Raw genomic sequence first — 17238 nt, forward strand, 5'->3', positions numbered from 1 at the left:
CTTCTTCTGCAAATTGTCATACTTTTTTAATTTGACATAAATTACCATAAATTTCAATAAACCAGTTTTTAACTCCCTCACCAAATCTAGATGCCCAGTTATTGCAAAGAACAAAACTACTATTTTTTGATCACCTATATGTATCACAGCTCAGAAAAGATGACTTTACAGTAACCAATTTAATCCCCATAGCAAGCTTACAAAGGCTGATATTATGATCCTAAATCCAAGGCTCAGAAATATTAAATAACTTCTAACTTGCTTGCAGTCACCCCACTAACATATGGCATTCCGACTCAGTGCTGGTATCAATACCCACACTTTCCTATTACCCAAAATGCCTCTCTTTCAGCTGCATTAAAAATTCCTGAGAAACACCCTCTGGTTCCAAAACTATTCACAGTAATGTTATGCCAGAAAATCCAAAAGAAGAAGAAAAGAAGAAGAGAAGAAGAAGAAGAAGAAGAAGAAGAAGAAGAAGAAGAAGAAGAAGAAGAAAGTTTAGAATGTACTTCTCAAGGGAGGCAGAGAAAACTTCCAATGGGACAAGCTGAAATTAGATTTTTCCCTTCAGATGAAATAATCACCAGCATAAAAGCGATCAAAGTATCAAGAATAAAACATCCTTGAATTCCATATTTTAAATTTAGTAGCTATTATTGACCTTCAGTTCCAAGGCATACATTTAAAATATGTTGATATTAAGGCTGATGATGTTGCCATTTGACATTACTGGCCACTCAAAGGTGAAAATGAATCTCTATTGACAGCAATTATTTCTGAATACTCAGAGGCTTGTATGAAATAAAAGTATTTAAAATTTTAAAAGGGGATGATTTCAGAACTTGAGGCAGAAGCAGAAATGATTTCAAGCTTTCAAGACACTGGAGCCTTTTCTTAGATTAGGCAATATATTAATATTGCTTCACTAAAGATTAATAGTACATTCACCACATTATTAAGTTAACAGGTTTCTGTGTCTGTGATTCATGCCGATAATAACTTTATTCCTATTAACAATAATTCTCATTTGAAATCAGTAACAGAAACTTCCAAATTATGCTGGGAGCCTTTCAGTCTTAGAGCAGATCTGCTGCCAGCACTTAAAAAAAAAATCATTCATTTTCCTCTGATTGAGGGATACGTGCTTAATAATTTTATTGAAGGAGGGCAGAACTAGCTAATGTCCCCTTCAGTCTTGCTGTCTGCACCCAACCAAAGCAGTCCTTGTTTATAATTCTAAAGGTCAAATGAAAGCTTGGAAGGTGAATTATCACCAGGACAGATTTTATATAGATAGAAAGAATGTCTGTGGAAATGTGGTCCATTTCTGGTTTTAGGTAGTTAACATAGCTAACATAGCTAACATAGTAGGAGGCTCATTTTATAAGTGGTGGGCTTGTTAACAGCTATACTCGAGACTCTAACACTTCTTATACTCTCAAATTGTACAATTGATAACAGTAGTCAGTGAAAAGTTCCAAACAGGAAGTTATCTATTTGAGGTGGGCTATGCTCCCAATATGGTGGGAAGGCAGAAATCCTAATGCAGTGCATGCACAGCAAGAAAAAATGGTTGGAGAATCCATTCCTTAAGGACAAGACTCAGGGGGACCTCCTCTCCAAGCCACTTAGCAGCCTTGTGTTCCACTGGGAATTAAGGACATACTAAGCACTGTGAGTGGCAATGATGAGTGATTGCAACCAAGTTCAAAAACCAGAAAAATGACGAGATGCCCTCCTTCCTGTGACATTGTCTTTTTAACAAAAGGTTTGGAATGCTTGGAAAGGCTCCAAGTTAAGGTTATGCTTTTACTTAGGACTAGGGTTTTTTAAAAATGAAGAAATTCTGATACTACTCTGAGGGTTTGGGATGGGGTAGAGGTTTTCTTTGTTTTGGTTTTTTGGTTTTGGGGGGATTTTGTGTGTTTATTTTTCATTTCTTATCTCTTAGTTTATTATGCAAGCCTTTTTCATGCAGCTTCCTTTGTGGTCCGCAAGTGCCACACACTTAGTTTAAAACAGGAGTGTAAACACAAGTATGTTTTATTTCTCGTTTTTGTGTGTGTGTGTGTTACTTGGCTCATTTTAGAAGTGAAGCCAATCCAAGAAGGCAATAAAGACAGCCTGTGACAAGTGCTGTGTTTCTAGACTGGGCCTCTCTTCTTTGTAACAATCATTCCTATCTATTTTGTCACCAAACTAGATGCTTTACAAAGGATTTTTTTCTAGCCCCCATTTTTTTTCATCAGGGTAAAAACAAACATCCATAATACTGGGTACTGTATTTTATTTTATTGTTTGAGGGAAAAGTTTGTTTCATTATAAGCAATGTTACATTTTTTTAGTAAGTTATTTGATTTCTTATGTGTCATCCTAAGCACAAAATTAGGGCCACCTTTACTTTCCATAGGAAAATTAAGAAGTTAGACTGAGTGACAAAAGATTCCTCCATAAAGGATCAAAGGATCAGTAATATTGTCAATAGACTAAACAGAGCTCATATTGCCCTTTGTCAGCTCATAATTGGGACATTGAAGAGCTGGGGAACATCCCGCTCATCTGTCACAGAGAATGTACAAAGGGCAAGAAGGCATCTGCAGCAGGACGCTTTCTCCAGAGTTAAACTACAATCTTAATGCCTGGCTGCTTTCTCCCTCAAATACAGATTCCTTCAGGATATTATGTGCAGACCATGAATTCCAACCTGAATTTGGATGGATTTCTTCTGCCAGTTGCAGTAATGAATGTCATCAGCATCCTACCACTATTAATTCTGGCTCCTTGTATGGAGTATTTCAGCACCTGCCTCTTTCCCTTGAAGAGAAATGGATCATTTTTGTTGGCATGCATTAGTAAGTACAACTCAGCATCTCAAGTGAATTGTTTGTAACTTAAAAAAAAAAAAAACTCTTCTAAGATCTAAGCTAGCTATATGTTCTGGAGTAGAGACCCATTTTGGCAAATTGAGAAGAGGGTGAATTTAAGAAGAATAACAGCCAACTCCTCAAGTCTCTATGCAGACATCAGCAGCCCATTTTCTTCCCATCCTTTTATGCTTCCTCAGAGGACACAGCTAATTTAAAGACCCAGTGAAACTTCCAGTACTACCAAATGGCCTATCTTCCCTCAAGGGAGGCAGTCCTTACTCCTGAGTCAATGCTGAATATGTTCTTAAAACTTAACACAGGTTAACGAACCCATAAAATGCCTGGCTGTACTTGGGAGGCTTTAACTTCTGAGCCAGTAGCAAAATATACTAAAAATTATTAGTATGATTCTGAGTTTCTACATAATACGTATTCATAAAGTAAGGTACATAGCAAAAATTTTCAAACATTTTTCCCAATTTTATTCATCTTCCAACTTAATTATCATATAAGATTTTGTAAATTTAAGGTGTAAGATGTGATGATTTGATACATTGTATATATTGCAAAGTGTTTACCACAATAAGGTTAGTTAACACCTCCTCTACCTCACATAACTGCTGCTTTCTTGTTGTTATGGTGAGAACACGGAAGCTCTACTCTCATTTTTGAAAGGGGAAAACATTAGGTCATCTTACTCAGAACACAAGCAGTAGACCGTAAAATAAAATTTCTCCCATTTCAGTGGGAGAGAAGGAGCTGAAGCCCATTCTGATCACACTCGCCTCTTCCTGGCCGAGCTCCCTCAGGCACCACCAGGGAACAGGGGACAAGTGCTGGTATAGCAAAAACCAGGTTCAACCTAAGAATCAGAGATCTGAGCCTCAACCTCTGATCTGCCACTGAGCTGTTGCTGGGTGACCTGGAAAAGTCACCTAACCTTTCTTGTCTTCTAGTTCACTTATTTTATTTACTGAGGGGCATATCTTAGATAGATTTGTGGTCCCTCTGTTCTGAAAGACTTTCAGAATCACTCCAGATGACTTCAGTGCCTGGAGCATAGACCGGACACATAGTGAAAGCTCTATAAATGTTAACGACTATTGAGGCACACCTGGGTGACTCAGTGGTTGAGTGTCTACCTTTGGCTCAGGTCATGATCCTGAGGTCCTGGGATGGAGCCCTGAGTCAGGCTCCCCGCCTGTGTCTCTGCCTTTCTCTCTCTCTCTCTGTGTGTCTCTCATGAATAAATAAATAAATAATCTTTAAAAAATTAACTAGTATTGAGCTATCATGTGTAGGGAACAGGTCTAGCTGGTGGGCATAAACAGAAAGCAAAAAGGAATTTGAAACATTTAAGAAATATCATGTAATGGTAACTTAATGCCTTATGGTCTACTTGAGAAGTAACTCCATTGAAATAGTCAGGGTCAGGCAACTAGAAAATTTTCTTCTCTTGGTTAACTCGTTCTTAGTCTTAATTCCTTCCTTTTAGAGATCTGTGGAGACCATGTAGCCTTTTAGTAACCTGTTATTATATATTTTTGGCTGTTTCTCTGTTTGTAGAAGTTACTTTTATGGAACATGCTTCTTGTTATTTACCAAAGCCATCAACCAGATCACCTCAGATCACATCACAGGATAGGTTTGTTTTTGGAAAGAATTCAAAATGACTACACTTACCTCGGTGTACATTGCCATCTCCAAGTATAGAGGACCTTAGCAAATAACCTTTGTTGATGTAGTTCTTAAGCCACTAACTTCAACATTATTTATTGTAAGAGATTTAGGCAAACCATAAATCTCACTAAGCTTTGACAATCCTTAAATCTTAAAAAAGTACTTTTTGGTCTGCCACTGTAGAAATTCTAAAACCAGTATTTAGTGAATGCCCAACACTATTTCAAGATATAAACAAAAAGCAAGACATTGTACATGCCCTCAGCAAGTACACTAGTTTTTAAGAGATTGATTTTATTTATTTATTTATTTATTTATTTGAGAGAGAGAGCAAGCACACGCAGGAAGGGGCAGAGAGAGAGGGAGAGAATCTCATGCAGGCTCCATGCTGAGTGTGGAGCCTGATGCAGGGTTCAATCTCATGACCCTAAAATTATGACTTGAGTTGAAACCAAGAGTGAAGGCTTACCCAAGTGAGCCACCCAGGAGCCCGCAGCAAGGACACTATTAAAACAGAATGAATGTGGGAAAAAAGGGGGGTAAATTAGATTGCAAAATGCCAAAGACTTCAGCAGTCATGTACAGTATACTGGAAATCCAGTCTGGGCTCCCAAATTATGCTTAATTACTAATTTTTTTAATTGGGCCATTTTAGGAAAATATGCTATACAACATGGCTGAAAGAACTACAGTAGAAGCCATTCCTGAGAATAAGATATCTTAAATTCATTTTAAATATGAGTTACTTTCTCTTGGACAGTTCTTCACTCTTACATATTTAAAATCATTTCTATTCTTTAAAAGGGGTATGTTTTTTATGGATGGAGGGAAGTTAGGCAGAGTTACCTAACATATCTCATATATATGAACTAAATATTCCCCTTCAAGTTTGGTAACAGACTTGTTGGACAGGAAAAAGAAAAAACTAGACTCATTAAAAAAAAAAAAAAAGAGCTATGTTCCTCTGAGTACAGAATACTGAATTCAGTTGTTTCTAAGCCAGACTCCATTCATTTGTTCATTTACATACTTGTTCATTTATTTGCATAATATTTTGCTATGGGAATATAAAAAAAAGTGTGATGATATGCATCTTTTAAAACTAGATGTTTGCTTCAGTTCTCCATATTCTGCTTATGATTATGGAAGATTAACAAGTTTTATCAGGACATACAAGCACAAACTTAGGGTAGTTTTTTGGTAGTAATTTACATAAGTGAAATAGTCCAATATTAAAATTTCCTTTTATGAGTTCCAATTTGAACCTAGGCACCTTCTTATCCTATTTAGCTTCATGATAAACCGTCATTTAATAGATCAAAGGTCTCAAGAGAGACTAAGTGTCATTTGAATTCAAGCCATCTCATTCTAAGGCCATTGCATTATTATTATTATTATTATTATTATTATTATTATTATTATTTTACGTACCAGTTATAAATAATTGTTAAGTTATAGCAGGCAAATAATTTATCATTGTTAATTGGAATCCTTACTATTTCTTGTTTTTTAAGATTTTATTTATTTATTTGAGACAGAGAGAGAGAGAGAGAGAGATCACATGCACTGAGGGAGGAGAAGCAGACTCCTCCCTGAGCAGAGAGCTCAATGTGAGGCCTAATGCTGGGCTCAGTTCCAGGACCCCGGGATCATGACCTGAGCCAAAGGCAGATGCTTAATAACTGAGACACCCAGACACCTCCTTGCTATTTCTAATTAAGTCTATGAAATGAAGGAAAAAAAATCCTTTCATCACCACAAGGGACAGTTACGTTTGGACCCCCCCACACACACACACTCTCTTCCACATTCGTCTATTTCTCTCCCAGAAACTGTCATGTTTCAGGAGGCAGATGATGCAGACAGTGTAGATGCCTAGTGTTTGACATGGATAATCACAGCCCAGGCCAAAAGTGAGGGTTGGTCAAACTACAAATTTAACAAAGGGAAAAATAAACTTACTTCTTCTATCTAGCTCATAAACAATGCAACGAAAGAAGGGTTTCTGATTCAAGATATGACAGTCTTGCATTTATCGCCTAAAGAAATCAAAAAGTATATCACAGTACCAACTTTAAAAAATCTCCAAACCCTCCAGAACTGTGGAAGGCCAAGGCTTGATATACTCAGACTTTTATAAAGACTATTTTCCTAACATTACATGTGAACAGATTTATCTGTTTAAAAGTCAACCGTAATTCACCTAAAATCTAAAATCAGTGATATTGTGATTTATTCTCTGTCATAATTGGACATACTTCATTTTAGCCTTTTTCAGTTCAAAAATGTTTACATTATGAGTATTTCCTTTCCTTAGTGTTAATTAAAATCCTGCAGTATGTGGTATTTAGTAGTTTAGTGCTGACATACACAAGTATTAATCTGACTAAAATTAGCCTAATTAAGATTGTTATTAAGTCTTACATAAAGCAGAAGTGTATAACACAGTAGGTAGCAATTATCTTGGCTTTTAAATAACATTTAAATTGAAATGTGGATGAAGTACTTTCAAATATCTCACAGACCTTCCTCTTTAAAATAAAAACTTGAAAACTCAAATTTTAACCCCATGTCCTTTATGATAAAGGGACAGCCAAGGTGTTGGTCACTTTTTACGAAACCAGTAACTATACTTGTTCTAAAAATTGACAGTGATAAAAGGTTCCTTTTTGAGAGAGCCTGGGTGGCTCAGTCGGTTAAGCAGCCAAATCTTGGTTTGGCTCAGGTCGTGAATTTATGGAACAGGAGATTGAGCCCTGCCTGGGGCTCCACCCTCAGCATGGAGTCTACTTGAAGATTCTTTCCCTCTGCCCCTACTCCACTTGTGCATGTGCAAGTGCCCTCTCTCCTGAATAAATAAATAAATCTTTTTTAAAAAGGTTCCTTTTTTGATTTGAGCCAAAGTGCTTGATAAACTAAAAATTGAGTCAGGGGTCCAATTACCTTCATTGAATATAGGATTATTTTAGCAAAACCACTCTTTTATTACTACAGTTTTAGAATTATGCTTTTTCCCCCCAAAGAATCATAGTGCATGCCCATTGAAAATACCCAATGAAGAAACTATAAATACTAAAAAAAAACAGTAATGTGTAAATATCTCTCCTGAATCATTAATTCACTCAATTGTTGGATTTGTTTCATTAAAGCATATTAATGTTCTCAAGTTCTTATTTTTAAGGTGGACATCAACGATAGATTAAACTTGAGGTAAAGTAGGCTATCTAGAACACCAACTGAAACAATAATTGATGTCTTATAGGTACATTTGTGAATCTGATCTCTATGTAAATGAGTTACCTGCTCCATATTTAAAAATTAAAACACCAACTAAAGCTGACTATCCTGAAATGAGTTCCAGTGGTCTAAAGAGATACAAAAGATAGAATATGAATACCTCAATTCAAATATAGGAACACACTACTAATAGGAACAATAAAAGCAAAAAATATGCCATCCCAGTAGTGGGTAAGTAATATCTTCTGCAAGGTAGCAGATACATATGACAATAAAATCATAGCTGTCTCTGTGAGAGTGGTTTATGGACACCCATATACTCTTACATAAGCAAATTTTCTATTCTGGGAATTGGCCAAAATCATGGATCATGGCTCACTAGAATTTCATACTCACAGTTATGTTACATATCAGAAACTCATATATCAGAATACCCATTAAAAAACACCATAGTTTTCTCAGTCAGTAAATTTAACCAATAACTGAAGAATCTTAACATATCTATTTTTTTAGTATTAGATTTTGTTTCAATATGAAATGGCAATATTTGAATAAATTCTGACTTTTCTTTATTTCATTGTGGTCTAATTTGGAAAATTATTACATGGCAGGGTAATAGAATAAACTATAAGAGCTTCAAGACTCTTATGGATTTGTCTACAACTACACAGCTGATATTAAAACATACATTATTTATCTGAATATAATATCTCCTGTGGAACCATGTGCTTTATCTTGTAAATACAGATCTGCTGGAAGTTTAAAATGTGTACATTCTGATAAACTACACTCTGCTTTAGACGAGTTATGATCTCATAGAAGTTAAGAATAAAAATGGAATGGATTAAATTTAGGTTGGAATCAAACTTTGTTTTGAATTTTAAGAAAGTCATTTTTCACTAGCATCAGAGTGCAGTAGCAAATAAAAAGCAAATGTAGTTATCTAGATCCTTCAGGTAAAAATATGCTTTGCCCTAAAATATCTGGGTAAATGAGTTAAATATTTGCGCTTCGCTTGAAATTGTCTAGAGAACCGTCTTTCATTGGATTTTGCTAGATTAGGTCTCATAGTGCTTTCTTCGAGAGTAGTACTTCTCAAAGTTTAATGTGTACAGGAATCTCTGAGGCTTATTGTTTAAATGCAGATCTGATTCATTCCTTCTAGGGTGGAGCTTGAGATTCTGCAGGGCTAGCAAGCTCCCAGGTGATACCTATGCTGCCGGATAGGACTACAGTTGAGTATCCAGGACAAAGAGGCCATGACACTGCTCTGTCATGTTTCATGCCTGTGTTCAGGCAGCAGGAGCCCAGAAAAACTGCCACAATTTCTCATCAGGTCAGAGCTAAAATTCAGGAGTAGGCAATAAAAGCTGATGGCTAAACCAGGGCCAAATCTGGCCCACCATTTGTTTTTACACTGCCAGCAAACTAAGAATTATTTTCACAGATGAACATTTGATCTGATGATAAGAAACAATAACTTAAAATACCAATAAACTGAAATTCCATCACCTCCCCAAAAGAATCATTATTTTGAATTTCATCAATCAAAAATTTGTGGAACATTCTATCTCTTGTTGCATAAATTACCTTCATATCTTCAAAATTTTGCCCTTTGTCCCACAAAATCTAAAATGTTTATTATTGAGCTTTAACAGAAAAAAATAGCAAATATCTTGTCTAAGCTTTTGCCTCTAATGCTACAAACTTTTCTGAATAAAAGATAACCTTGTTTAAATAGTACAAAGTGATAACCAAAAAAAGGGGGATGAAGGGGTGGAGGTGATGTTTTTTTATCTAGATTACCCTAAATTAGTTAGGATGAAGGGCATCATAGAAGATTCTCATAGACTTCAAATTCTAAAACAAGACAGTTTGAGCACTTTCTTTATAGTTCATATGATTATCACGGACAAAATAGTTTGTGCAATTTGTACAATTTAATTTTTTTAAGATTTTATTTATTTATTCATGAAAGACACAGAGAGAGGCAGAGACATAGGCAGAGAGACAAGCAGGTTCCCTGCAGGAAGCCCAATGCGGGACTTGATCCCAGGACCCCCGGATCATGCCCTAAGCCAAAGAGAGATGCTTAACCACTGAACTACCCAGGTGCCCCAGTACAACTTAATTTTTATATAATGCCTGAACACACCTGTATCAGTTTTCTCAGGCTGCCATAACTAAATACCACAGACTAGGTGGCTTAAACAAAAGAAATTTTTTTGTCACCGTTCTGGACAATAAAAGCCCAAGATCAAGGTGTAGGAAGACTAGGTTTTTCCTAAGGCTTTTCTTCTTGGCTTGCAGGTGGCCATCTTCTCGCTATGTCTTCACATGGCCTTTCTTCTGTGCATGCACAGACATGGTGTCTTTTCCTCTTCTTCTAAAGACACTGGTCCTATTGGATTAGAGCCCTACCCTTATGGCTTCATTTAACCTTAATTACCTCACTAAAACCCTTGTCTTCAAATAGTGATGTTGGGGGTTAGAACTTCAATATATGTATTTTAAAAGGAACATAACTCAGTCCATAGCAACACCAAATATATGTATAAATCCATCTCTGAAATTAGGTGGCATATTATAATGGATTGGCAGGATATTTTTTTCCTTTCTCAGCGATACATAAAAATGTATTTCTTCTTATAGTTGAATTCATCTTAGATTCAGGAAACACATTAGGTTAGCAAACAAATAATTCTGAAAGCCTTTTAATAGTTAGTAATGGTCTCCAGCTCTGGCTTTCTCCACCATCCAGTTATGGTTCCCAGAGGCAAATTATTTTCAAATTTTAAGTGTTATTTGTCTAAGTGAATACTGCTAAGTAATATGATTACTAAAATATTTTTATTTAGATCAGTGATAAGTTTAAATATATACACACATACTATATTTACAAAATAGATTATTTATTATGTATAATATTTATTAAGATTATAAAATATAATTATATTTATTTAAAACATAGTATATAATATATAATAATTTATAACTTTTTCTGTGTGATAAGAAAGAACACAAGGTCTATCCTCTTAGTAAATTTCAAGTACACAATAGAGTATTGTTAACTATAGTCACTATGCTGTATGGTAGGTCTCCAGGACATATTCATCTAGTATAACTGAAACTTCATACCCTTTGACTAACACTTCCCCATTTCTTACTCATCCTAGTCCCTGGCAACTCCATTCTATTCTCTGATTCTATGAGCGTGATTACTTGATATTCCATATGTAAGTGTTATCATGTAATATTTGTCCTTCTGTGTCTGGCTTATTCTACTTACCATAATGTTTTCCAGCTTCATTCATATTATCACAAATGGCAGGATTTCTTTCTTTTTTAAGACTGAATAATATTCCATTGTATGTGTATACCACCTTTTCTTTATTCATTCTTTATTCATTTGCCCATTCATCGACATTTGGTTTGCACCCATGATGTCTTGACTATTGTGAATAATGCTGCATTGAATATGGAAACACAGATATCTCAAGATCCTGATTTCAATTCCTTTGGAGTCATACCCAGATTTGAGATTGCTAGATTACCTGGTAGCTCCTTATTCGATTTTTTTAGAATATCTGTACTGTTTTCCATTGTGGCTACACCAATTTATACATCCCCACCAACAGTATGTATTAGAGTTCTTTCTCCACACCCCTACTAACACTTGTTATCTCTTGTTTTTCATAATAACCATCTTGACTGGTATAAGGTGATGGCTCATTGTGGTTTTGATTTGGTTTTGCCTGATGATTACTGATGTTGAATACTTTTTCATATACCTGTTGACTATTTCCATGTGTTCTTTGGAGAAGTGTCTATTCAGTTCCTTTGCCCATTTTCTACCAGATTTTGGGGTTTTCTTGATACTGAGTTTTAGACGTTCTCTATTTTGACTATTACCTCTGTATCAGATACATGGTTTGCAAATACTTTCACTATTTTATAGTTTTCCTTTTCATTTTGTTTGCTATGCAAAACCTTTTTATTTTGTTGCAGTCCCACTTGTCTATTTTTGCTATTTTTTTTTTTTTGCCTTGTACTTTTGATGTCATATCCAAGAAATCATCACCAAGACCATTGCTTTTCCATGTTTTCTTCTAGGAGTTTTACAGTTACAGGTCATATGCTTAAGTTTTCAATCCATTTTAAGTTAATTTTTTGTACATATAAGAGTTCAATTTCATTTTTTTTTTGCATGTGAATATCCAGTTTTCCCAATTTGAGACTGTCCTGTCCCCATTGTGTATTTCTGGCACCTTTGTCAAAGATTATTTGATCGTATATGCCTGGGTTTATTTCTGGGCTCTCTATTCTGTTCCATTGGTCTATATGCCTGTTTTTACACCACTACCATACTGTTTTTGTTATTGTACATTTGTAATATATTTCAAAATCAAGAAGTGTGATGCCTCCAGTGTTGTTCTTGCTTAAAATTGCTTTCACTATTTGGGATCTTTTGTGTTTCCACATGAATTTTAGAATTGTTGACTTCAATATCTGTAAAAAGATGTCAGTGGGATTTTTAATAGAGATTGAATTGAACCTGTAGATCACTTTGAGTAATATGGATATCTTAACAATATTAATTCTTCTAATCCATGAACATATGATGTCTATTTATACCTACTTTAATTTTTTGATCCATGTTTTAGAGTTTTCAGTTTACAAGTCTTTTGTCATCTTGGTTAAATTCATTCCAAAGTATCTTATTCTTCTTGTTGCTATTGTAAATGGGATCATTCTCTTAATTTCCTTTTTTGAATAGTTCATTTTTGTGTATAGAAATACACGTGATTTTTTATGTTGATTTTGTATAATGAAACTTTACTGAATTTGTTGATTAGTTCTCACAATTTTTTTGTATGTATTCCTTAGTATTTTCTGTGTCAGATCATGTCATCTGCAAACAAATTATTTACTTCTTCTTTACTGCTTTGGACACCTTTTATTTCTTCTTTTTTCCTAATTGTTCTGGTTAGGACTTCCAATTGTATGCTGGATATCAATAGCAAGTGTGGGCCAGTAAAAAGTAGGGGAAAATATTGCAGAAGAACAAAGCAAAGACTCCAAGATGGGAAAAAATTTAAGGTCGTCAAGAAAAACAAAAAAAAATGTGTCTGAGAAATGGTCCAAGAGGAGAAAGTAGCAAGCAATTAGAGTGAAATGATAAGCACAGGCAAGATCATAAAGGCCAAGTTAAAGATTTGGGATTTCATCTTATCATATGGAAATCCATAGAAGAAATTTAGCAGAAGAGTAACATTGAATTTGCATTTATATAAGATCTCCCTGAGTCTTAGGTACTTAATAGGGTACAGGTGGATAAGAATGAAAAATGGAAGACACATAGTCTGGGTTAAAAATAATAATGACTTGGACTAGAATGATGACAGTGGCTATAAAGTGAAGCAGGTTAATTCACAATATATTTTGAAATAGAACCTGGAAAACTGAATAATATATTTGGAGATAGGAGGAAAGACAGAGGACCCCTGATTTCTGCCTTGAGCATGTGAAGGTACTGGAGGAGATGGGGAGGAGTGAAGAAGAAGTAGGGGAAAGATCAAAAGTTCTGTTTTGTGTAATCACTTCTTTGAAAACTTCCCTTAGAGATTACCTGTATTTCTGACCTCTTTCCATGGTTTTAGCTCTTTTTCTTGCCCTAAATGTAAATACGTTGAAAGATATTTCTAAATGTTCTCTTCACTCACTCCCCATCATTTTTTAATTTCACCTGACCTTAAATTTCCATTCCATGTAGATGATTCATTAATCTTCATCTCTTGACTCAACCAGTATTCTGACCCATGATTCACATTTTCAAGTGTTTTCTGAGTACTTCTCTTTGAATTATCTCTTTGTGCCTCTACCTCAACTCAAAATCAAATTAATTTTCTCCCTATCATGGGTCTTACTGATATTATGGGTAGTACCATCTTTCCTGTCAGCTAGACTTACACTCAACATTAACATTTGCTTCCTCCTTGCTCTTGCTGTGGTTTTATCAGTGGAATCTATTGCATCTTATGTTTATATTCTCTATGTTTCCTGGAAGTGGGAGCCCTGACTGTAACTTAAGCCCCCATTATACTATATCAAGATTTTTAACTTTCTATCTTCCTACCTCCACTACCTCTCCCATTCTATCAACCAGCACATAGCCTTAAGAGCAATCATCCTGAATGACAGGTCTAATCATTTCACTTGTGTCTCACATCTTCAGTGATTCCATTATCTTCAGAGCAATGTACAAATTCCTTAAAAATATATTAAATGCCTCTTATGATCTGACCTCAATCTATCTCATCCCCTGATTCCCAAATAACTTGTTTCTCACTATTCTGAAAATCTGTCTGAATCTTTCACAAGTCTGTTTTTGCTCATGCCAATGATACTACCTTCACCTCTCCATATGGACACTCTTCTTTTTTTAAAGCATAAAATTATTTTTCTCATCTCCCTAGATAGAAATAAGTTCTTCTTCTTAGATTCCCCAATAGAATATGAGTTGGCAATGACTGAGAACAGATATTTTTTAATCTTATATCTCCAACTATGCCTTGCATACAGCAGGAAGAGAGTAAATAGTAAATTGAAATGACATATTAGCTCTTTTTGGTAAGTCCATAATGTGCCAAGTAATCTAAATAAATGCAATTTTATGATAAATGTGATCTTAAAAGTAGATAATATTGAAACTCAAATTTTTAAACGAGGTGTTTAAAGAACCAAAATCTCTACCCCACTATCTATGGGCCTTTATGGAAACTAATTTAAAATAATTAAAAACTCCTTAAATTTTCTGTTATTCAGAAATTTCTGTTATTCCCCCTTTTTTATACCATCTATTTCTTAGAGACCCAGTAAAGAGCAGACCTTACAGATGCATTTAAATACTGAGATATAATCAAAAAATTTACCTACCAGTTTCTCTATCAACCAAAACAAACACTAAGCTATTTAAACATTAGATTGATTTTTTTGAATTGAAAGCTTTGCCTTATCTGAAATTTTATGCAAGTTAGCAAAATGTGACTATCTCTAAATTTCAAGTAAATTCCATCAACTTCAGGTTTGCCTCTGTTTAAACGATGGGATTAAGTCCAGTATATATGAATGATAAATTGAGGAATGGAATGGTTACAGTGGATATAAACTATAAAAAAATCATAACAAAATCCCTACTCATTTTCAACCAAAATTTTTAGATAATTCCTCAAGAGTGAAAGGGGAGATGCCTGGGTGGCTCAGCGGTTGAACATCTGCCTTTGGCTCAGGGCATGATCCCAGGGTCCCCAGGATGGAGTCCCACATCAGGCTCCCTGCAAGGAGCCTGCTTCTCCCTTTGCCTATGTCTCTGCTTTCTCTCTGTGTCTCTCATGAATAAATAAATAAAATCTTTAAAAAAATTTAAATTAAAAAAAAGAGTAAAAGGAAAAGAAGAGCTAGACCAGTTTTTTAATAATTGCCTCCATTTATACTCTTTATCTGGTTAATTCACCTTTACTATTTTTTTCTAAACAAAAGTTTCTAGTCTTTAATTCTCTAATGGCTGCTTTACTTCTGCAAAGATTAGAGAAATGTCAGAAAACTGAAGGCAGATTATGTCAAACCATTTTTAAATGATTAAAATCTTATGAAGAGACTTTATTTTAAATTTCTCTCAAATTATTTTTGACTAATATAATATCAACAATAATATATCTTATCTGAGGACAAAATTCAAAACTATTGCTTTACTTTCAATAATTGCTCCCTATTGCTACCAGGAGCTGTTATAATAATACCAGTACAGTATCTTATTTAAATCTCATAGTGACCCTACAAGGTAAGCATCATTAACCCCACCATAGAGTTGAGGAAAGTGATCATGAGGCTAACTAACGTTCCAGAGGCCCTCTAAGCATTAAGTCAGGAAATAAGGACTAGGTGCAGCTGTTTCTGAGAGACTGGAGTAGAAGTACAGGAAAGTCATATAACACAGCTAGCTGGCATCTGGATATTTCCAGATGCAAAAAAATATTGAGGAAACGTCCCCTAGTATCAATGTGAAAGAAATGCTGTGGTCTATTACACTGATTTGGGATTCTTTCTTTCTTTCTTTCTTTCTTTCTTTCTTTCTTTCTTTCTTTCTTTCTTCTTTCTTTCTTTCTTCTTCTTTGCATTATTTTCCTTCAGTCGGTGGAAATCTTTCTGCTGCATTGTCTGTGATGGTCGCTGGCTTCTTTGAAATACACAGAAAACACTTCCCTCCAGTGGAGCAGCCTCTTTCAGGCAAAGTCCTCACCGTTTCTTCCATGCCCTGTTTTCACCTGGTTCTTCAGTACATTTTACTTGGAGTGGCTGAAACACTGGTCAACCCAGCCTGTGAGTAACGATTTCACCACCTCATGTAAGAACACACCAAGTCTTTATACAGAACACATCACCTCAAGCGGTTGGCGACCTATTCACTCCCTGGAGATTTCCCACAATGCTTCAGAACAACCTATTAATCACTCTCATTTTTTAAAAATGCTTAATTTCTCTTCATTCCTCTGCCAGATGCAGAACAATTATTAATTCTACCTGAATGTAGACGGAAGGAAAGATTTACGAACTTAAAGGCAGTAACTATTTGGTCAAATACACAAGGGGAGGAAAAAACTGCTAAAACATAGAAGACAAATCCAGTATACTCAGATAAAAACTCTCCTCTCTTTCTTCTTCCACCTCCCACCCTCTCGCTCATACATAAATTCACATATATATAGTCTTTCCAAAATGACATTTATAATGTACTCTGAGAGTGTATAAACATGCAAATGAAATGAAAATTTGAGCCAATTTTCCAGATAACTCAATGTCTTCAAATTAAGTTACACTAAATTAAGTGATCACTGGTGTTTTATAAGATGGGTTCAAAATAACTTTATTAAATATCAAGGGTTTTCTGGATTATCTAGATAGCTGATATTAATTAAACTAGCCACTGTACAATTCATCAAGATAGTTCAGTGACTTCTTGCTATACAACGGAGTGTGTGTGTGTGTGTGTGTGTGTGTGTGTGTTTATTAGAGTAATCTATTGCATCTTGTTTTTTACCTTCGTTATATTTCCCTGCAGTAAGAGGGATTATAACTGATTATAACTTATTATACTTCATCAAGATTGCTTTTTGGTTCCTATCTTCCTACCTCCACTATATCTCTCATTCTACCAACCAGCACATGATCTTTAGAGCAATCATCCGAAATGACAGTTCTGATCATTTCACTTGTCTAAAATCTTCAATTATTCTACTATTTTTCCAAATTCCTTAACTATACATATTTAGTAAAGATATATATATATATATATATATATATATATATATATATATATGATACAAAGCAATTCACTGAATAAGGTAAAAATAAAATCAATTAATAGAGTTTGTGTGGGATGTGATATCTGTCA

The 17238-nt window shown here is 34.9% G+C and overlaps 1 protein-coding gene across 1 annotated transcript in view; it reads left to right on the top strand.

Moving 5' to 3' along the window:
- Window positions 1-17238, top strand: part of SLC15A5 (solute carrier family 15 member 5) — a 130413-nt gene that overhangs the window by 77484 nt on the left and 35691 nt on the right. Inside the window, exons 6-7 of the mRNA XM_072718795.1 lie at window positions 2669-2855; window positions 15978-16166. Coding sequence (XP_072574896.1) covers window positions 2669-2855; window positions 15978-16166 — 376 coding nt within the window. The remainder of the gene's footprint in view (window positions 1-2668; window positions 2856-15977; window positions 16167-17238) is intronic.

The sequence above is a fragment of the Vulpes vulpes genome, chromosome 8, assembly GCF_048418805.1.
Source record: "Vulpes vulpes isolate BD-2025 chromosome 8, VulVul3, whole genome shotgun sequence".
Taxonomy (NCBI): domain Eukaryota; kingdom Metazoa; phylum Chordata; class Mammalia; order Carnivora; family Canidae; genus Vulpes; species Vulpes vulpes.